At 40.6% G+C, this 24,127-nt stretch overlaps 1 protein-coding gene across 5 annotated transcripts in view; it reads right to left on the bottom strand.

The window, feature by feature from the left end:
* Positions 1-24,127, bottom strand: part of pde10a (phosphodiesterase 10A) — a 443,486-nt gene that overhangs the window by 210,287 nt on the left and 209,072 nt on the right. The window contains exon 1 of one of the 5 annotated variants that reach the window (XM_073051087.1): positions 21,985-22,266. The exons of 1 other annotated variant lie outside the window; for it this stretch is intronic. In XM_073051087.1, coding sequence (XP_072907188.1) covers positions 21,985-22,045 — 61 coding nt within the window. In that variant the 5' untranslated portion in view covers positions 22,046-22,266. Of the gene's footprint in view, positions 1-19,971; positions 21,040-21,984; positions 22,267-24,127 lie in introns of those variants that run through there. 3 more of the 5 variants (XM_073051089.1, XM_073051084.1, XM_073051088.1) reach the window with 3 other exon arrangements.

Here is a 24,127-nt window from a genome sequence, read left to right on the forward strand (position 1 = left end):
ACAAAGTTAACAATCTAGGATGTACAGTACTTACCAAGAGTGGCAGGTGTGTTCGCTCCGGGAGATGAGTGGTTGTTGTGGTGTCGGGCAGCTTTACATGAATAAGGTGGATGGTTGTGGTTGTCAGGATCATATCAAGCACAGAAAGGCATGAAGGAAGACTCACAGAACTCTTAGAACTGCCGGCAGCAGGAGATGACACCGGTTTGAAGAAAGTGGTGAGGGTTGTTTGCTTGGCAGCATTTTGTTTTTCAGCATAAATTTGCTTGTAGGGAAGAAGGGAACGACTGAAACGCTGACTCCGTTCTAAACTTGGGTCCACGTCCATCTCCATTTGTGCCAAGTGTTCCGACTTCCACCATTCCCTCACCATTGGTAAACTACTGGGATTTTCAAAATCGTCTGGTGCTTGCAGCATCTGAGAGATAGTTCGCCATTAAAAATAAATACGCCTTGAATGTGGATCACACCTTGGTCGAGTGGTTGAATCAGCGATGTTGTGTTAGGCGGCAGGAAACGCACTGTTATGTTAGGATGAATGCTGTCCAAATGTTTAGGATGGGCTGGCGCATTGTCAAGCAACAAAAGAACTTTAAAGGTAAGATTCTGTTCCCGGCAGTAGCGCCCCAGAGCTGTGTTACCTTCAGCTGATGCCACACTGTTTATAATTTCCAGCTTTTTTTTCCCAAGTGTTAAAGCGGTTCTCTGCCGCTCGGCTGATGGCCCAGGACATGACATCGACAACGCTTAGGAGGCATAGTTAAATATTTCAAGTACAAAATCATTGCACCATAGGCAAAACCAACAAAAGTTTAAGAACGCAATATCGCACATCCACACCTTGTCAAAACCAACGCGAGACTGGCAGGAGTGAGATTGTGAGGTGCACGCACGTGACTTGTATTGGCGAGAAAGCAGTGCTCCTTGCATAACTGTGAGTTTTGGACACATATAAAGAGATTTTGGTAGAAACAAGTTCCTCACATAACTGTGAATCTGCATTGTCTGAAGATGCATGTCTCCGTAAGCAGCATCGAGCTCATTCAATAACACCTTGAATAAGCGGTGCTGAAGCGCTTTTGCTCGAATCAAGTTTATCAGTTTGACCACCAGTGTCATTACATGAGGAAAGTCCACGACCTCCCCAGCCAAGGCCTGCTGATGAATCACACAGTGATAATCCAGGAAGTTGGGAAAATCAGGGTCATTATGGCATAGTGCACATTGCGCATTGCGGGAGCCCCATCAGTAGTAATTACCACCAGTTTATGAATGGGGACGTCATGTTCACAGACATATTTTTTAAACTCATTGTAAATATTCTCACCTCTCGTTCTCTCCTTTAAGTGCAAAAGAGTGAGGAAGTCTTCCTTTGTTGTAAAATCCTGGAAAGCCATTCTGACAAATACAACAAGCTGAGCTGTTTGCATTACATCCAGGGATTCATCGAACTGTCATGAAAAAATATTCACAGAATGACAAGTCCTTTAACATTTGTCGATCCATGTCCTCTGACAGTGACTCTACCCACCTTGTCACTGTTGCAGGGCCAAGCGGTATATCACGTATTGCGGTTTTGATATTTTTGTTTTTAAAGTAATTAAAAACAGTCTCTGCGGTAACGGCCATTGCTTCCTTGAATAAATCGCCATCTGTAAAAGGTTTCTTGTGTTTAGCCAAAAGGTGACTTACATGAAATGATGCTTCAATAGCAGCCTTATTTCGAGAAGCATGTTTTGTGAAAAACAATTGCTGGACCTTCAACCCTGATTTCAGCTCCTCAACCTTCCTGGCATGAATTGTGCTCTTTGGGGGGTAGGTGTCTTTAAGTTTCTGGTGGTTGGTGTTGTGGTGTCACTCCAGATTCCCTCTTTTAGTCAGTGCTTGTGTTTGGTGGCACAACGTGCATACACACTTGTCTTTCACCAAGGTAAATAGAAATTCCTCTTCCCATTCTGGATGGAATTTGTACGTTTTCGCCTTCTTTCGTGGAGCCTCCGCCATGCCAGCTAGCTACTTTGCAGGATATCACCAGCAAGTGCTGTATATTGATGTTTGCAACGGTCTGTACTCTTATCTAATCTAATTGGTCACTTTGATGCAGCACAAACTACGCTGAAAAACTACAACGGTCACATGATGTCAGCACACGTGACGCATGACGCTGGGCAGCGGAAAAAGAGAAACACAGTAACCAGGGAAAGCAACTAAATGTGGGTTAAAAACGACTCACATATGCGCTCTAGGGGTAAAATTTGCTTTTATATCAGAAGGTTTATCAGGCATAATGTATTTGTAGAAACTTCTACTTTGAAAAAGGACCACTTGACAACTTCATGCCCAAAGGAACAACTTTATCTGGGACGGCAAAACCAATATTTAACACAGAGATTTTCACTCTACACACACACGCACTGGGCAGAAAGAACGGAAGTAAAACCCCGCAACCCCGGAAACAACCTCTCTTTACAAACAGCTTTCCGTAGCAGGGGCATTGCTATATTACCATTATCCTAATTAGTATTACTATTTTTATAATGCTCACATTACACCAGTATTCGTGTATTTACTTTTTTTTTTTTTTGGGGATCTACCAGGAAAGTCTCAAAGATTGACCAGTTGATTGTGATCGATTGGTTGGCGACCACTACCTTAACACAATGCAGTGAAGGGGAAAAGTTGACCATTTTATAAAACTGTGTCCTGAAACCAATACTTCAGAATTCACCACAAAAAGCCACGAGCATTAAAGCAATGCAGAAATTAAAAACTACTCTGATAATCATGAGGACTGGGCCAGATATTCAACATGCACATTGGGAAACTCAATAATGTGAATGTCTGAAACTTACAAATCAATGTGCTAATTGTTCTGGGTATGCATGGTAAGAAAATATCCAGTCTTCAAGTCCTCCCATGCTATTCCAGCAGAAAATGCTAGACCATATTCTCACGAGAAGTTACACCTTTGATAATTGCTCAAATACTTTCATTGCAAGTTCCATCCAAATCCAAGAAGTTGCAATCTCAGTGACTGTTGTATCATTCGAAGTTTTAACACGACCAGCTCTTTACCTGTCAGATATGTTTATAACCAACACCACAACCATGAAGAATACAGAACAGCACTTCAATATTATCATTAACACAGTGCCCAGTGAGTGAAATCAAATCAATAATGATAGATGCTGCTCCATTACCATGTGTGACAGCACTATAGTCACAAAAATGAAAATGTATCAACTTCTCACAATCTGGTTCTTAAAAAGTTTGTGATTGAACACCTAATCAGCAAGTATCCAGTATTTCGAACCACCATGTCAAAAAGGCAAAAAATAATTCAATTCAATAGATTAACATTAGCATACATTTTCAATCCCTATACTCGAGTTGTTTGCTTGTAATTCTTGGTGACTCGTCCTTAGAGAATTCACAAAACACCACCCCAAAATTTGGGATATGAAATCATATTTGCATCCTCTGAATTTATCCAGGATAAAAAGTGTGTGTGTATATATATATATATATATATATATATATATATATACATACATACATACATACACACACACACACACACACACACACATGTATATATATATATATATATATATCAATGACTCATTCCATACACTCATTACTTGAAGTACTTGCAGATGATGCAACTTCACATTACAGAAAATCAGGATGATTTCTAGGAACATTACTACCCACCCCTTTCGCTGACCCTACAGCACAGGGCTGCCTGCATTGGAAATATTAATTACTTAAATTAATTATACTTAAAGGTGACATATCCTCTGATTCTGATGATTTGTATCATAGGATATTGGAAGTGACAATGCAGATCATGGATAAGTTGATTATCGTCTCCTAAAGCAGCACAGATTTTAGGACTGTTCCTGCAGATTGAATTGTAGTAAAAGTAATCCCATGCTCAAAGGAAGGAAAAAAGAGAACTACTGTATAGCCTATTAAGAGTCATACAATTAGGAAAATTGCTGGAATATATTATTGAAGAAAAAATATGCCACTGAGAAAATAATAATGGTCAAAGTCAGTAGGGATTCATGAAAGAAAAATGTTTGACAATTTGAGGTTTTTGTTTTCTTTTTCAGTTGTAGCTGCCAAACCAGGGATTTGACATTTGTTGGACCTTCAGAAGGCCTTGGCAATGGAGATCATTAAACAGAAGTAAAGCTCACTGTATTGGAGGAATGCAAAACCTGAGGAGAGAACACAGTCTAAATAAACAGGCTTTCCAGTTTGGGAGACTGATCAGTGAGGTACTGCAGGGATCACACCTCTTCACCAACTTTATCAGTAATTTGAATGTTTGAATCAGGTGCAACAAATCCAAGTTTGCTGATGAAACAAACCTACGTGGCCCATGCAACTTAGCTCACTGGCTACTTTATCATGGGTGGTTTAAGGAACAAGATGAGCTTCGTAAAATGTGGGTGTGGCATTTTCATTTAAGACTATTTTATCCTCCATATGTTTGAGTTTGCCAGTGCCATCACTGATTTCTGCTGTGGCATCATCCAGTACCTTTCTCAATTTGTTTTCAGTTCGCTCTATTGTGGGGAATGTGGCATGCAAATGGTGGATGGACCTCCAATCAAGTTGTAGTTCTCTCAGCCAATCATGTCCCTACAATGCTGGCCCTCCTGTTTTTAACGCATACAAGTCCAATGTAGCTTGTTGGTTGTTGTATTTCACTGTTACGAATGTCATTACCACGGGAATTACCTTTTCTCTGGTATAAGTTCTTAGTTGGATATCTGCAGGCTTCAGTTCAGTATCTTTGAAATGCCATTCAAACTCAGTTTGTAGACAGAGCAGGACAGTCCAGCCAGAGTCCTATTCCACTGACTTCTGGTGTAACCCATATTACTAGTTTATTAGCTTTCACATTATAAATCTCAAGGCTACCCAGTTCTGTGCCAATTTCACCATTATCAGATTTTTCATCAACGACATGCAGATTAGTGCTCTTTTTGAAACTACAACTTGACTTTTTATCTTTTTGCCTTCCCTGTGTAGTCCATTTATTTTTGTCTGCCCAACATGCTCTTTGTATGTGTCCTACTTTGTTGCATTTTCTGCAAGTTTTGCATTTAAACTTGCATTGATCTGGTGTATGTGAGCCCCTGTCACAAGAGTAACACAATTTGCTCAGCCAGTCTGGCTTCTGTTTAGATGTTGCAAATTTGTTCATTCACTTTCATTCCTGACTGCAACTCAGTTGCATCTCTGTCCGTGCTTTCCATTGACACAGCTATTTCTATTACTCTTTTGTATGCAAGTTGTGCTTCAGTTAGCTTTTTTTTTAAGCGCTTTCTTGTAAGATTCCACAAATTAAATGAAGTCTCAGTGCATCATTAAGCCCAAACTGACAATGCTCAGACAATCTCTTCAATTCAGCCACACAAGCTGAAATGGACTCAGACTTGACAAGAGAGATGGAACAAACAGGATAGTCAAGAGGTAAAGGGAAGCATATTTCAGGTTTGGGAAGCAAGGATCAAACAGGGCTCTGGACAGTTACAGGCTTGCCAGGAAGGAGTTTAAGGAGGAACTTAGGAGTGCTAGAACAGGGCAAGAGGAAGCCCTGGCATTTAGGAATAAGGAAAATCCCAAGGCATTCCACATGTATGTGAAGAACAGGCAGATGACTGGTGTGCATATCATGGTAGTATTGTCTAACAAGTCACACTAAATCATACTTTATTCATTCCTAACAAAATGCTAATTAAAGGTGGTCTGATTTTCATTTGATCCACACACACATTACATTTTCACTTTTAAACATAGGCAAAAAGTGACCAATGATGTCACACCTGTAAATTAAGTACCTTCCATCTATAAGTATTAACAGTAATAGTTGCCAACCAATCTAAATTGCTAAGCCATTTTCCCTGAACCTAGTCAGGAATTAAAATAGTTTGTTTGATGTTTCAATAGCATACAAATTTCTAATCATCTCCAAACAGCTATAACACACTTGTGCTGGGCACTTAGTCTCAAACAAAATGTTCTGCTGTTCACTTTATAGACCTTGTTCGAATTTGAATTTATTTAAATCTTGCATCCATCCCACAATGTGAGGGAATAAAAATCTTTGTGTTATGACTCTGTCACAATAAACAAACATGTGCATTTATAGGTCTATGGCTTGTAGAAAGCTGTCCCATAGCCTGTTGGTCCTGGCTTTTATGCTCTGGTACCATTTGCCAGACAGAAACACAGTATGGTTTGGGGTGACTGGAGTCCCCGATGATCTTCTTTGCCTTCTTTATGCACCTGCTGCTGTAAATGTCCTCAATGGAGGGAAGTTCACATCCACAGATGCATTGGGCTGTCCATAGCACTCTCTGTTGTGCCCAGCGATCACGGTTGGTGCAGTTTCCCATACCAGGCAGTGGGTGATACAGCCAGTCAGGATGCTCTCAATGCTCCTGTAGAAGGTCTAGAAGATTTGAGGGCTCATGTCAAACTTCTTCAGTCATCTGAGGTGCAAGAGACGCTGTTGTGCTTTTTTGCCACACAGCCGGTGTGTATAGTCCAGGTAGATCTTTGGTGATGTGTATACTGAGGAACTTGAAACTACTCACCCTCTCAAATGCAGTCCGATTGATGTTGATCGGGGCGAGCCTGTCTCCATTCCTCCTGTAATCCAGAATTAGCTCTTTTGTTTTTTGGACACTGAGAGTGAGGTGGTTATCTGGGCACCATTGTGTCAGTATGTTAACCTCATCTCTGTGGGCTATCTTGTTACCACTAGAAATAAGGCCTTGTGTAATGAAATAACTGTTAATACATACTCTTTAAAGACTGGTAAAGACTTTGTACTTCAAAAGATGAATTTATGTCTAACTTCAAATGAATATAACTGAATAAGCACATGTAGGCAGTATTTAATCAAATTAGACCATCACTTCTGAGAAGAACTAATATTTCAACATGTAGTTGCACCTCAGTTTTTCGTATTTTCTATTTATAAAATAGTCAACCCTTTCATTTCTTCTAAACTATATGCTCATACACTTCCCAACACTGTATTCCATCTGCCATTTTTTGTGTGCTGTTTTGGAGTTCCAGCATCTGCAGACCCTCCTCGTGTGTGTGATTAACCTACCTATATGTTTTCCACTGGCAACATCATCTACACGCATGTAGATATGATTAGACTCTGTTCTATTTTACTGCTATTCTTGACTCCTTGATTCGCACTGCTTCTCTTGGTCTCTCAAAACTACAAAGATCCTCAGCTACCAAATTCAGATCAGACTGTGAAGTATAATGAATTTCATCCACTCCCCCAAAAATTGCACCCTAACTAATCAGAGTTTCTACGACAGCCTTATTTTATCCTACCTCTCATTGCACTCCACTTCACATGCACCTTATGACCCTAGCTTCACTCCATCCCTCAAACTTCAGCTGCACTGGAGCTAACTACGTCGATTTCTTCAACACATTTCCACCGATCACTGCTTTTCATTTTTCTCCTCAACTAAATTTTTTTTATCTTTTTCTCTTCTTTGGTAAGTTAAATATTCTGAAAAACAAATAAAAATCACTCTGGGAAATAAGCCATTAAAGCAGTGTGTATCAAACTGAACACAGGTGACCCCTTTGCTGGTAAGTAATTCAAACCATTAGGTGCTAACACGAAGGAAAGACAACGAGCCAGCTTGTCACTTTTTCACAGCATCACTGGTAAACCATTCTTTGGTTCCCACCCTGATTCCAAAGATATACCAGTAAATTAAATGGCTACTGTAGATTACCTTTAGTATAGGTTATTAACAAAAACATTTGATATTACACCTTTCTGAAAAGGATTTAGTTCTAACAATTTCTCCAAAATACCCAAAGAATCAAGATTTGGAAAGGTAGTTAGTACAGTGTTTAAGAAATTCCTAATCTGTAAAATCTAAAAAAAAAGAGATCTGGGCAAATTATATTTATTAGATAATTGTTCAAAAGACATAAAACAATTATCCAAAAATAGATCAGAAAATCGTAGTATTCCTTTAGTCTTCCAAGCTGAATAAGCTTGGTCCAAATAGAAGGATGAAAAAAGAAATTGGATACAATAGGAATAGTTAAAACAAATTGATTCAACCCAAAAAATTTCCAAAATTGAAACCATATACGTAAAGTGTGTTTGACTATCGGATTGTCAATTCATTTATGCAATTTAGAAAGAGCAAAGGGAAGAGAAGTCCCTAAAATAGAACCCAATGAAAATCCTTGTACAGATTTAGTTTCCAGATTTACCCAATGAGGGCTAGGAGATAAATCCCATATAATTATGAAAATACTTTCAGAGGCCTTTTATAAGATTAAAAATGATTGGGAAAGAGAACTTAACTTTATTATCCCTATTGAGAATTGGGATAAAATTCTTCAATTAGTTAATTTATCCTCTATATGTGCTAAACATTCATTGATACAGTTTAAAGTTGTGCACAGGGCTCATATGTCCAAGGATAAATTGGCTCATTATTATTCCCATATAAATCCTATATGTGACAGATGTCATTCTGAGATAGCTTCTTTAACGCATATGTTTTGGTCATGTCCGCTTTTGAAAAAATATTGGAAAGACATTTTCGATATTATTTCCACGGCATTGAACATTGATTTACAACCACATCCTATTACTGCAATCTTTGGTTTACCAATGATGGGGTCAATCCATTTATCTTCTTCTGCTTGTCGGATGATTGCATTTCTTACATTAATGGCTAGAAGATCTATTTTGTTGAATTGGAAATAAATTAATCCCCCTACCGTATTTCATTGGTTTTCTCAAACTATGTTATGTCTAAATTTGGAGAAAATTAGAAGTGTTGAATATGACCCTTCTATTAAATTTGAAAAGATTTGGAGGCCATTTATTCAATATTTTCACATGATGTAATTTGACCCTGCTCCAAACCTATTTGTTTTTCCAGTTTTGATTTTTTATATATATTGAGAGGATCGGAGTTGGGGACACTGATGATTTTGTAATTTTTTTTTATAGATACTATAAACAGCCCATTTATTTTTTTTTTCTTCTTTCTTTTTTTTTAAATAGTTAGTGGTTAGTTTGTTAGTTTAGTTTTTCTTAGGGTATTAATTTTTTTTTCTTTTTCTCTTTTCTGTTTTTTTTTCAACATGAATTACTTAGTTTTTTTTTGGTCTTGTTTATATGATGTTTGTATCATTCATGATTTGGGAAGACTTAACTATAATGTACTTATTGCTTATGTATCCTTTTATGTTCATTTTAATTTTGTAAGTTTGTAATCCCATTATCTATGTACTAATCTTATCATGTTGATATTAATAAAAAGATTGAAAAGGAAAAGAAAAGGTTATTGACAAAAACAATAAAATAAGTTTATGTGCATGAACAAGAATTTGATACTGAGAAATAAAGGGGAGAACAGAACCAATGCTATTGCTCAAATGGATGTTAATGTAGATCCATCGGCTGAATGGCCTACAGATCTGAAAATTAACTTGTGTATATGTGGTTCCTTCATAAAGGTAAGATTTCTGAGCAAATACTTGGTAACTGACTTTTCCAGCTATTCTGTGGCATGGCCCCTGGCAGCCAAGCATGACCTTGTTACACTGGAGAACTTGTTTGTACAGCAAATCCATTCACTTAACTGGAGAGAAAGATTCAGAAAGGTATAAAATAACATACAGTATATTTTCTAACTTATTTAGATTCCTTCAGTGTTTTTAATTAAATAGAAGTGTTTTGAATATTTTGAGTCATTTGATATTGAAAACTTATTTCTAATTATTTGTTAAATTGATTTTAAATGTTAATGTCGGAGGCATTCCCAAGCAGTAAAATCTTTGGCAACATGCTAAATGTTTGTTCATGACCAAGCCAGCTGTCAAAGTTGCTTTCTCAACAATTTCATGAGGAATCCTGCTCCACACAGACTCCACCAGACTGCAGGCAGGCCTCATTACTTTGTGACAGGATGACTTAAGATAACAAGTGGATACAGGATGATCCAGAAATGTCCAATCTGTAACTGGCATTCAAGTCAGTAGCTACTGTGGAAACTTCTACTTTACAAAAGGACCACTCGACAATTTTATGGCCAAAAGAACATCTTTATCTGGGACAGCAAATGATATTTACAATACAGAGGCTTTCAGGTACCTCGTGCGGCATGGGTGGTGGAACTATATACAATGCATACTGGGAGTAACACCCTCCCCCTCAACCCCGGAACCAGCCTCTCACTACCAACAGCTTCCCGATTGGTATTAACTTACTTTTTGTGGTGAACTACATATACCTGTCTGGACACGCCCCTCTGCTGACTGCTCCTGTGGCTCCTCCCACAGACCCCTGTATAAAGGCAGTTGGAGGCACTGCTCCTCCCTCAGTCTCCAGGATGTTGTGTGGTGGTCTCTTGCAGCTAATTAAAGCCTATCGTTCGCCTCCCATCTCCGAAAGTTATTGATGGTGCATCACTTTTAATAATACTCACATTACAACAGCAACTATAATGGCTCGTTGCTGGCAGCAACTTCTACCCCATTAAAACAGCTTGCAACTTCTTTTAAAAACTGACAGAACACAACTTTCTACATATGGTATAAACATGTGATTGTAATATCAAAATAAAATTTAAAATATCTAGATTTGAAAATCTAGCTCATTGTTAACACAGCACCAATATTCTCCCACCTTCATTTCTGGCCTTTTGCTAAAGTTACAAGATTCATTAAACCAGATGCTTCCTATTCATAACTGGCAGCAACACTATGAAACAATTCTGTACTAAAACCAAGCAGGAAACAACAAACTACTATTTTCCCCCAATAGTTTATTATATCAATGGCATACATTTAATACAAACACTATGTTTCATGGCACAACTTGAAACTTAAAGGGCAGGGCAAAATGACATATTAATTCAAAATAACAACTTAAATTCTGGGAAGTGAGAGAGAGTGTGAGAGTGAGAGAGAGAAAGTGTGTGCGCACCTATGAAGGATAAAATACAGCACTTTTTTTGAAACCTACAATGAGATATTTGTGGAAATATAGTAAAACTAAGAAATAACATTACTGTAGTCTTCTGTGTGTAGGTTTTACCAAGCGTTAGCCCATAATAAGGTGATCATAAAGTGATGCCTGTTAAACATGGTGAAAAACATTTTGATGTGGCAATATGTGATCATTAATACTGTAGTCACCTTCAATTGTTCATAAAGGTGCAATATTATTTGATTGCAGTTCAATTGTTTCTGACTACATTTTGTAAAAGGTTCATCATTGTGATCATGATGAATAACCTTTCTATGGTAAAATGAGAAAGCAATAGGATTCAATTCCAAGAAGTTTAAAGAGTTCATCAAGGTAATCATTGCTAAATAGCCAAAGAAGGCAGCCTATTGAGATTTTCAAAGCTCATCATGAAATAAGCTAGAACCTCTCCATTGCAGGGACATTCTCGACCGGGGTAATTATTTAAACAACTAATTCCAATGCTAGAAATTGTATGACAGCTTGAATTCGATGACTCAAAAATATTAATACCCCAGGTTACCATTTACAGTTTCCAAAGGCCATTTCTAACATGTTAGCTATTTTTAGCAGTGGGATACATCTTTATAAATGTAAGGGGGTTATGCAGTGTACAATTAAGTCAAATTCAATGTGAAGTTAATTATTCTAATGTCAATGACAGTTCATTCCTAAATCTACTCCTCAGCCTTTTTCTCCAATACTGCCGAAAGATTTCAGCCCGAAACGTTGACTGTACTCTTTTCCTAGATTCTGCCTGGCTTGCTGAGTACCTCCAGCACTTTGTATGTGTTACTTAGATTTCCAGCATCTGCAGATTCCAGCTGAGGCGACACTTCACCTGTGAGTCTGTTGGGGTCATCTCCTGTGTCTGGTGCTCTCGGTATGGACTCCTGTACATCAGTGAGACTCGATGTAGATTGGGAGACCACTTCGCTGAGCACCTATGTTTCATCCGGCAGAAAAAGTGGGATCTCCCAGTTGCCACCCATTTTAATTCCACTTTGCAGTCCCATATGTCCATTCATGGCCTCCTCCACTGTCGTGATGAGGTCACATTTAGGTTGGAGGAACAACACCGTATATTCCGTTTGGGTAGCCTCCAAACTGATGGCATAAACATCAATTTCTCTAACTTCTGGTAAAGCCCATCACCCCCCTTCACCATTTCCCACCCCCTTTTCCCTCTTTCACCTCATCTCCTTGCCTGCTTATCGCCTCCCTCTGGTGTTCTCCCCTCCCTTTTCTTTTTTCCATGGCCTTCTGTCTCTTTCACCAATCAACTTCCCAGCTAATTACTTCATCTTTCCCCCTCCCGGTTTCACTTGTCACCTTGTGTTTCTCTCTCCCCTCCTCCCACCTTTTAATTCTACCCCTCAGCCTTTTTCTCCAGTCCTATCGAAGGATTTTGGCCTGAAACATCAACTGTACTCTTTTCCTAGATGCTGCCTGGCCTGCCGAGTTCCTCCAGCATTTTGTCTGTATCGCTCAGATTTCCAACATCTGCAGATTTTCTCATGTTTATGATAGGTATCTTATCAGCCTTCAAATAATTTTTGAAATAACATGATACGGATGTGTAAACATGAACTGTTCTCTACCCAAACAGCAGCCGCAATGTCAAACCAGGCAACTACCCAAGGAGCCATGGAGGCATAGCTATTTTATACAAGAACATGACTGGTTCCTCAATGTGTACATGTATTTCAAAATATATCTGTTTAACAGCAAGTATGTCAGCAGCTTGTGACAATTTGATAAGGTTTGGCCAAATATATGGGGCCACTTTCTTCCCAACTGAAGATTTAGGGGGAAAAAAACACTACTTAATTGGCTTCCAATCATCTCAAGTTGAAACAATAAATGGTAGAAAAACTAGACATTTCAGAGTAAAAATATTTGACACTTCTGAACATTTTTGAAAACTGCTGGGTTATAAATCACCTGTCTTCATTGTCTTTGAACCTAAGGAGATTGAAACTCTATATATTGAGTGTTGGAAAAAATCTTCTACTGATATCCCAGAAGGTTTCAAATGCCCGCTACATTTCAAGTAACAGACTCAAAATACATTTCAACCACTACACAAATCACCCCACAGAAGCAGCTCTGGAAACTAACTAAAGGCTCCTAAAACAGGCTAACAATGCAAAGCAGAAATTAAGGCCCAACATATCAGCAAGATTTACACTTTGTGCTCAGTTAGCTAACTGCAACATCTTGGAATCATGAACGAAATTGATGAAGAATGCTGATCTTGAAAATCCTCAATATCCACTCTAATTTCCTGCTTTGAAAAGGAAAAGAACTTACAATCTAGTTCTACTTATTGAGTACATCAACGTGACAAAGCATATTGCCTAATCCTTGTTCACCTTTGATGACCTGCAACACCAATTATAAATAATTAAAATGGAGTGTGTCAAAAAACTGCTCAACAGTGAGTTAGAGATGGTCCACCAGTTGCCTTACATTACTTATCTGGACACATTCCGCAGGCCTTTCCAATTGCATTATCATTAATTAACCAGCAAAAAAACCCCAGCAATATACAGTAAAAAGTTTTTATTTCCAGACTTCACTATTTCAGAGCAGAAATTCTACTTCATTCTCATACTGCTTACAGGGAAGGAGAATTAAAATACATTTAGTTGATGGACATATATGATTATATTGTTGATTATTTTGTAGTTTCAGCTATGCAAACTTCAATATTCATTAAGAATTGTTTTGTGGAACCACACACAATCAGGAAAATATTACATTCCATCTTAATCTACTTATAAATTAGAAAGAGAACTGCAATTTCAATTTAGCATTTTTAGGATTGGGAAGAAAAACTGCCAGCAATTTCTATTCCTAATTACTATCTAGCGACCTCTGCTGGAGAGAATACTTAGCATGCTCAAAAAAGCTCTTTGGCCCAACTTGTCCCTGATGACCAGGATGCATTACCAAAGCTAGTCCCATTTCTCCACATTTGGGCCACATCCCTTTAAAACTAACCATGAGCTAACCAGTTGTCTTTTAAATGTTGTGATTATCCCTGCTTCAACCATTTATGCACTGGCATCTGTGTGAAGAAGTTGCTCCTCCAGTCCCATTTAGATCTTTTCCCTCTCACTATAAATCACTGACCTCTAGTTTCTGGTTCCCTGTCCCCAACGAAAGAAAATAATATGTGGATTCACCTGATCTGTGTCCCAGGTAATTTTATGCACTTTCATAATGTCACTCTGCAGCCTCCAAAGACCCAAGGATTAAAGTTCTAGCCTGGCCAACCCCTCCTTATAACTCAGATCTCTCGAATCCAAGCAACATTCTTTCAAATCTTCTTGCACTCTTGAGCTTACTGACATCTTTCCTATAGAAGATAGACCAAAACTATACACAAAACACCAAGTACAGCTGGGGCACAACCCCCAATACCTGTACTCAATACCCCAATTGATGAAAGCTGGCATCCTTCACCACTCCATCTACCTATGACACACACCACCTCCACCAAACATAGTACTTATACAATGAGAGAGGACAAAATTTACTGTTAGGAATTTTGCAAGGTGAATCACCTACCCAACACTACCCAGACCGAGATACATTTAGTTAATATTCTGAAAGGAAGTCAATAACACTTCAGTACATAAAATTGTATCTCTGTGTACAGAACAATGAACCAGCAATGGCAAATTTACATTAGGAGTTTATGGCAATACAAAACAGACTTCACTTTGTACTAATGCAAAGTTTCAGCCCTGTTATATGAAGGTTATTTCCGGACATGGTAAGCCAAAAGAGATTCCCCAGCAGTACTATTTTAACATAGTGCTAAATTTTATGTTACTTAAGCAGATATGCAATAGCACCACAAAACATTCCAATACAACCTGCAATTTAATCATGGTTTATTCCAGCAATTCAGTAACCCTACTTAATTCACCTCAAGAACAAAATGCATGCTGTAAATAAAGTACAGGTTATATTGTAACTACAACAAAGTGCCAACCACCAGCAAAAATATCAAGCTCCTTTGGAAACAGATTTCAATCTGACATTTTGTGCATTGCATTTTGGGAGATTTATGGACATTTTAAATACAATTAGATAAAAAACATTTACAACTGAGAGTAGAAATTCTTTGTCCAGGTATGTAATGCTTTTTAATGTTATACCTGCGCAGACATGATTAAAACTTTCCCACAATTTTAAAAGAACTATATATTTAAAACGGATGAGAAAATAACTATCCAGTCAATTATATTTAGGTGCTACTTACTACCAGATCTCTGATTCTGAACTACAAACTGATATTTCACTTGATTTATGATAGTACCATGTCCTATTTCATCCAGCCATTTGGTGAGCCTGAAATTGCTACTATTGATTCTTTAAACTGCATTTGTAGCAAGAGTTGATAAACCAAACTGATTTTTGTTGTCCTATACTCGGTTCAAGTTTTACCTTATTCCTTCTTTTCTGACATCTATCCACATTAAAGACAACTTCCTTTTGCTTTCACACTTTTGCTTTTGTGGTTCAGACTAACTGTAATTATAGTGTGCTTCCCTATAATGTTCCACTGAGAAAGTTATTGCCAGGATCCTTCTAAGGTTCTTGAATTGCAGTTTGCAACTGGGTTGACCAAGAGGGACAGTGAGGATGCGTGCCTTTCAGCAGGAAGCAGCACCAACTATTTTTAATTTCACTAAAGCCAAACTCTCAATTGGGATGCACTGTGGAACACCCACCTCGAATATGACAGTCCACAGAAATTTATCTGCATGAAAAAAGGCAGGTATTAAGCCCCATGTAAATTCCATATGCATTATTTACAAACTCTGCCCCATGTTAAATTTGTAGCAAGGTGTTTTTAATTTTACAGATACCTGACTATTCTAAAAAATGACCATAGATTAAACTGTTGACCAAAGTGAAGCTACAAGAAACATTGTAGTTTCACAATAAAAATGATCAACAATTAAGAAAATATTGGTTTCTTTTTTTAAAAAAAGCACATCTTAAACATATTTCAAATCTGTTGCTACCAATTTCGGTACATTTTCCAAATAAATTTAAAAGGGATTATGGTCCATGATGTAATAATGTTACCTCATTTGGAGTTGTAAATTTTTTTGGCAGCTGGTTAAGTTAACTTTGGTGAAGTATTTGTATACGTGTGCAGACTAAACCAAGTCCCAGTTGTATTGCTGAGAGTCACATGAAAGATAATCATTCACATTAATCACTTATCAAGTAAGATGCAACAGAACAAACCAAGTGTTTGTTCAATAAACTTAAAAAGAAAATGTTAAAATTACATTAAGATGTGTCATTTTATAAATGTGTACAATACCAAGTGTTCCATTACAAATTGAATTCAAACTCAGTCTTATGAAAAATACTGCAATAATTGCTTTAATTCTCCTACACAAAAACAATGTACATACACAATCAAGTCACAATATCAAAAATTAACACTCCAGAGACCAAAAAGATCTGTCTGCCTTTCAGAACAAAGAATTCAATTTTTCTTGGGGTCACTTTCTAAATACAAGTATGCTTTTCCCTTTCATTTGAAACAAAATTTTGCAAGTTTAAGAAGAACTCCACCATGGACTGCGAAAGGAGGAGAATTATGCAAGGGAATATCAACGCCATCCGATTAAAGCCTACTGTTACGATACAGCAACAGAGCTCCAAAGAGCTTATTCCCAGGAGAGGAAGGGGATGATGGGCTACGCCTAGGGACAACTCGAAAGACTAACCCAGGACAGAGGACTCTGGGGAGCTTCTATCTATCAGCAGTCTATGCCCCAGCAGGGGTATTGGGCTTAAATATGTTTAAGGACTTCTCAAAAACTGAAAAACATTTTGAAAACCTGAAATGTTGACTGTGTTTCCCCCCCAGAGATGCTACCTGACCCACTAAATTCATCCAACATTATTTTGTTCTCTCGATGCCAGAACCTGTAGTCTCCGGAGTCTCCATTTCAAATTATGTCAAGATCAAATGATACGATGCACTGTTATGTAATGTTAAGAAGAATGAAAGTCTGCTCGTCCTGCACCAAACTGTAGCTTGCAATTAAATATAATTAACTTAGTTGTTATTGAACCAAATAATGGACAGGAAATTCAAACAAGCAAGCAGAACAAATCTGCTCATTGGCATCTTGTGGCAAATATCTGCTAAGAAAATATGTTTATAATGGTTTATATAAACATATGTTTATGTTTTATAATTTGATAGAATTTTCAAAAATAGAGAAAACTTGAAAGATCAAACATGTATTTTGGCCTTCGTTATTTCATATACTCTTCTACTCTGAAATTAAATTCTTCTTTTGTTGCCAACTTCTTTTCGAATATAGCATTTTTCTAATAATATTTTATTGCAATGTGAAGACAACCCATAAAAAAAACTTTTCAGATAACCAACACGTGTTCCTCCCTCACGTTTACACATCTACATAGATTTAATCTTGCTAAAGCCAGGGAGGGGAGGGAGGGAGAAACACAAGGTGATAGGTAAAACCAGGGGTGGGGGAAAGAGTGGTGAAGTAAAGAGCTCGGATTGGTGAGAGAGATACAGGGCTAGAGAAGGGAGAACTCTGATAGGAGAAGACAGAAGGCCGTGGAAGAAAGGGAAGGGGGAGGAGTACCAGGGGACAGCAATGGGCAAGTAAGGAGACAAAGTGAGACAGGGAAAGGGAATGGTGATTGGTGAAGGGGCAGGATAATTACCGGAATTTCAAGGAATCAATGTTCATGCCATCAGGATGGAGCCTACTCAGATGGAATATAAGGGGATTGCCTCTCCAACCCGAGTGTGGCCTCATCGTGACAGTAGAGGAGGCCGTGGATCAACATGTTAGAATGGGCATGGGAAGTGGAATTAAAATGGGTGGCCACTGGGAGATCCCGCTTCTTCTGGTGGACAGAGCGTAGGTGCTCAGTGAAGCTGTCACCCAATCTATGTCGGGTCTCACCCATATGCAGGAGGCCATACCAGGAGCACCAGATACAGTAGATGACCCCAACATACTCACAGGTGAAATTTCACCTCACCTGGAAGGGGTAGTAAGGGAGGAGGTGTAGGGGCAGGTGAGGCACTTGTTTCGCTTGCAAGGTTAAGTGCCAGGAGGGAGATCAGTGGGGAGGGAATGAATGGACAAGAGAGTGGCAAAGGCAGTGATCCCTGCGGAAAGCAGAAATGGGGGGGAGGGAAAGATGTGCTTGGTGGAGGCAGAAGTTAAGGAGAATTATATGCTGGATGCAGAGGCTTATCGAGTGGTAGGTGAGGGCAAGAGGAACCCTATCCCTGGTGGGGTGGTGGGAGGATGAGGTGAGGGCAGATGTGAACGACATGGAAGAGATACAGTTGGGGGCAGCATTGATGGAGTAGGAAGGCAAGCCCCTTTCTTTGAAGAATGAAAAGCCTCATTTTGAGAGCAGATGCAGTGGAGTCAGAGAATTGAGAGAAGGGGGATGGCATTTTACAAGTAACAGCATGGAAAGAGGTATAGTCCATGGGTTTATTATAGATATGTTGTCTCCACAGATAGAGACAGAGAGATCGAGAAACGGGAGAGAGGTGTGGGAAATGGACCAAGTAAATTTGAGGTCAGGGTGGAAGATGAAGGCAAAGTTGATGAAGTCAACAAGCTTGGCATGGATGCAGGAAGCAGCACCAATGCAGTTGTTGGTGTAGCACAGGAAAAGTGGAGGACTGATACCTGTGTAGGCTTGGAACAAAGGCTGTTCCATGCAGCCATGTAACAGGCATAGCTGACCCATACGAGTACCCATGGCTACATATTTAAAGGAAGTGGGAAGAGCCAAAGGAGAAATTATTGAGAGTGAGGGGACAAACTCCTTTAGACAGCAGAGAGTGGAGGTGGACGGGAACTGGTTGGGTCTGGTGTCCAGAGAGAAACAGCGAGCTTTGGTGGGGGGATGCAGGTATAGAGGGATAGGACATCCATAGTGAAAATAAGATGCTCTGGGAACTTGCAATCATTTGAAAAGATCAAGAGTTTGTAAAGAGTCAGAGATGTAGGTACATGCCCTGATAATAAACCTGATTCTGATAGGAAGGGACTGAACCAGAGGGTTAAAACTGAAACATGAGGAAATCTGCAGAGGCTGGAAATTCAAGCAACTCACACACAAAATGCTGGTGGAAAGCAGCAGGCCAGGCAGCATCTATAGGAAGTACAGTCGACATTTCGGGTCAAGACTCTTCGTCAGGACTGACTTAGTCCTGACGAAGGGTCTTGGCCCAAAACGTCGACTGTACTTCTTCCTATAGATGCTGCCTGGCCAGATAAAACTGAATCGAGGTATGCAGATAGGAGCTTAGTGGGACAGGAACAAGCTGACAATGTGACTAACTACCACACCACTACTAAAAGGTGGTGTGAAATTAAGAAAACCACATCAATTGGGGTAAAATCTCCATTACACAAGTATATGCATACTCTCATTTACTCTTGTAAAAGGCGTTTTTGCTTTCCCTATGTAATCTCCTCTGAGCCCAGGCAGCAAATTCATCCACAGCCAAGATCCTGGTAAATATCCAGCTACTGCACTTGCAAACAAAACGAGCTTGCGAAGCGTGCCATTTGTTTCTGACAGAACATCATCGCTCTAAGATTAAAAACTCAAGGCACACTTTCCCACTTCTCAGCAGCCTGTCAGGCCACTGAAGAGTGCAGCTGCATCAAAGCCCCGATGACAGCTTGCTGTCTCGTGTGGGAACGTGGACAGACATTTCCCCGGGTTGTACACAGAGACTTTTCCATTCCCGACGCGAGGACTGTTGTCAACACTCACTCTCCACGCTCGGTTAAAATTAAATTGAGCGCTACTTCGTGGACATAATCGAGAATTTTTTAAAAAAAACTTACGAACAGACCTTTGCGCCTTAAAGTGGATTTGCTCTCCTCCATGAAGCGGCAGTGACCCGAGGGCAGAGCGGATTGCAGCCTTAAAGACGGACGAGAAATAGCGAGAAGCCCAGCCACTCCGCGAGCAAACGGGTTGATTTGGGACTGCAATCTGCCCCGTACCGCCGGAAATATGCCACCGAGGCTGGTCCCCGTCACAAAGGCTACTCGTCATCCTCCCAAGTCTCCAACCACATCCCACCCCCACCAACAATCGACTCCTTGTCCTATGCCTACTTACCCCAATCAAGGGCACACACCTCCATGACCCCGCCCAACCTCACACACCAGCCATCTAGTATCACCGACCACCACCCAACTACTAAACTTCCCACCTTGACCTTTACACCTCCTACTACTGCCAACTCTGACAATTTCCCATTGTACCAGGTCTGCTTGGGCACCTTGCTTATCCTGGAGCTGGCAACATGTGCTCACCCAATGACTCCAACCACCCACTGTCATCGTTGAACAAACAGCTTCTCACCTTCACCCAGATGGCCTCCCCAGCAGAGCACACATCCATTACAATCACCATTTAGACACCCATCTCTTCGAACTACATCTACCTTTACCCATTAAACGAGGGCATCAGACCCGCTGCTAGCAGATTCTTCACTTCTCTGACACCTCATTATCATTACAACCTTCTTCATCCACATCTAGGTTCATCTCTCATTCAAGCCACCACATTCCTCTTCAACTCCCTACAATACAAATCCCACCCTGCCCAAGATCATCAAGCCCATCCCACCAAATCTGACTCACACTGGATCAGCACAATTCCCCTAACTAGCCTTTCCATACCACTGCAGATTCAACATTCCAGCATTCTGGACTTGAAACCTCACCTCATCCCATCCTCTTTCCAATCAAGAATCTCTTACCCTAAATTTTGCCTCTTCCACCTCTGCTTTCTACTTGCACACTCACCCATTTGGCTCTCTGCTTAACCCATCCTTTGGAATTGCAACCACTCTATTCCTTCAAGACAGTTCTCCAAAAGTCCACTGTCATTCCAACTCAACACAAGCTCTCACAAATCCACCTAATAATCCCCCACCCACTAACCCCACACATTGCTTTCTCCCACTAGTTACAAACCCCATGCATTGCTCTGCGCCCCCATACTCTCAAACCCCACCCACTGCTCTCCTCTAGTCACAAACCCCACCCATTATTCTCCCCACAAACACCACCACTGCTCACCCCCCACCATACTCCAACTCCACACTCACAAACTCCGCACACTGTCCTCCTTCTACACAGTTTCTTTCTCCGTCCACATTCAAATCTCACAAGAATCTAACCCTTTGCGATATCAGATCTCATAATTTTCCAGCCTTACTCGCTCTACTTTTTTGGGTTTATGCATTTAAATTGCTAACCATCATCCACGCAGCCCCCTTCCTTCACCTCTGTTTGGCCTCACCCGTCCCTGTTCTCTCAGCTCCACAAATCCACGCCTCTGCCTTCTCTCTACCTAGCTCACAGGGAGACCAAAGGGGGCAATTTCCAGACTCATCATTCACACCTATTTCCCGGCTGTAGGCGCCACCCATTTTACCAGCAACAAATATCCCCCCTCCCCCCCAGCCTGGCCCACCTCTCTCCATTTCACCCTACCTACCATGCCTTTGCATCCCTACGAATCCTAATCCATCGCACCTACTCCCTCCATTCCTCATTCACCCCAGGGCAGCAATTACCCGTAGGTCCAACCCGCCGGATCCCCCCTTCATCTAACTCCCCCACCCACAAAACCTGGCTAAACCGCTCAGCCCAGCCCTGGCGGGCCCACCTCACGCTTCCCTCCACAACCACGCCAACCCCACCCTCCACAGGCCCGGCCCACCAACCGCCATTAGGTGGCTGAGCCTGGCCATTGGCATAGCCCATGTCACGGCGACTCTGGGCAAACTCACGCCCACAGGCTGAGGGGATCGCGCTGGGATAGGTGGGGGGAGGACGTACAGCAGGTGTAGAGGCAGTTGGCGAATCTCCGAAAGCAGCCGGCGGTGTCTCCGTCTCCCATGCCTGCCCGCTGGTGCCGCTTGCTCGGTGCCGGTGAGAGGTCGGATGAGAGCCCGGCTGCGGTTCCGCCTGCCACTGCCCTGCAGCCCGCTTCCTCCTCGCGAGCCGGCCGGCAGTGGCAGCAGGGAGGAGGAAAGCGCTGAAAGGGCGGTTCCTACCGGTGCGAGTGAGAAGCGGGCAACATCTCCACACCGGTTGTATGGGCGCTGCTGCCGCCGCCCGGGAGGGGGCGGGGACGGGGACCGGCTGAGGAGCGAGGGGAGGGAGCAAGCTAAGTCTCGGAGGAACCACCTCAGGCATAGCCATCGCCTCTGTGCTGTACTGGAGGTTATCAGAAGATAAATGCAACATGCCAAGGATGTCGCCAGTCTGAAATGCAGGGATTACTTCGTAGGTCGGGCAACATCTGCAGAGAAAAATTGCTAATGTTTCAGGTTCGGGACCTATCGCTAAATTTAAATTTCAGCTCTGCCTCCGCTTCTTAGTCTCTTTACATTACGCTTATTGTCTCCCACTAACGGTTAACAAAATGAAGATATGACCAAGGGAAGAAAGACTACGGTTCATTCTTTATTTTCTCAAAAGAAGTTCTAATAAAGTTATTTAAGGTGACAGAAATTGTGTTTATTTTTCACATATGTTCAATATCCAAGTCGGTTTGCAAGGAATGACGCCCGCTGGCGAAATCAAAGCCACATTAAGGGTTCCTTTGCTGCAACGATTCAGTGCAATTTAACCAAAGGAATACGAGAAACACGAGCTGCCCTTTTTTATTTTTAATTCAGCAGTCTTTGGTCATACATCGGATGGTTTTGAAAATGACTGGGAATGACCCATTTCATCCGCGTTTGGCAGGCGTCGGAGACTGCTACCACCAGTTTGCCAGGATACTCTAATTATTTTTCGTCCCTACACAGAATGACATTTTTTTTGCTAAATGTGGTACCATGTGATCAAATCGTGTCATATACAGAATACTACGAACCCGTTGAAATTGGTAAAACATATATGTATTTATATAAGGCACTTGACTCAGTAGAGAACGACGAGCGCAAGAGTTAGTCGTAGCCAAGAGCACATAAACATCATGACTCAACATTTTACCCACGGCTTACGTTAGCAAAGGGCAAGCATCCTGGCAGCCGAACTTGAGCCATCAGAGCTCTACGCGCGAGGCAAAATGAGTCCAATCAAGCATGCACTGTATGTAGTTGAAATAGGGTGCTCTGCAGATTTAAAGTGCATAGTCTCCGTTTCCCCAAAATGCTACGAATTTCATTTCTTTACCTTGAATTTGTATAATGAGCTTGTAATTTATGTGATGTGCTGGCCCAGCAGAAGTAAGAAAAATAGTATTTGCTTTAAGTTCACTAAGCATTGCAGGAAGTTATTTTGGAAAAGTTGCAGCTACTGTATTGAATTTTGTCATATAACCCAGCACTGGTATACATTTCCGGCGCTGGAATTTTGATTTATATTCAAAATAAACATATCCCGAGGGATTGCTCGCCCTAGTAATATCCCGTCTCCCAGTTTTGGAAACAAAAAGCGTAATTCGTCTGTATACTGGATTGCCAAGCAGTCGATATTTTGTTTTAATGCAAAACTTGTAATCTACATGCTCAACGTTGTACTGTAATTCATTTTACTGTGACAAAAGAAACAGCAAGTTTCACTGTTGTGTTGGGGAGAGGCTGTCCAAGGGATTTCCTGCAGATGTGCTATTTACGTTTTACTGACGTCTGTAAGGCCCCACGAGTCTATTATGGCGTTAACTGTCTTTGGAGTGCATACACTATCATGTGGAAAATAAGCATCTGGAACAATAAGGATAGTACCACTATCAAGAGATAAGAAAGAAAAGACAAGTTGTCCTGCATGCAGCAAAATTTTAAAATGTCAAAGTCACATTATGTAAAACTTAATGATTACTACATGACGCTACTGATTTCCTGCAGTCATAGCAATGCAGTCGTGTAATATGAAACCAAGTTCAGTTATCTCAAACAGTATCATCCTACTCCCTGCTCTTAGCCCTTAGCCCTAATTTTCCAGATATTTAGTCGCATAATTTTATTGAATT

The sequence above is a fragment of the Hemitrygon akajei genome, chromosome 7 (genome assembly GCF_048418815.1).
Source record: "Hemitrygon akajei chromosome 7, sHemAka1.3, whole genome shotgun sequence".
NCBI lineage: Eukaryota > Metazoa > Chordata > Chondrichthyes > Myliobatiformes > Dasyatidae > Hemitrygon > Hemitrygon akajei.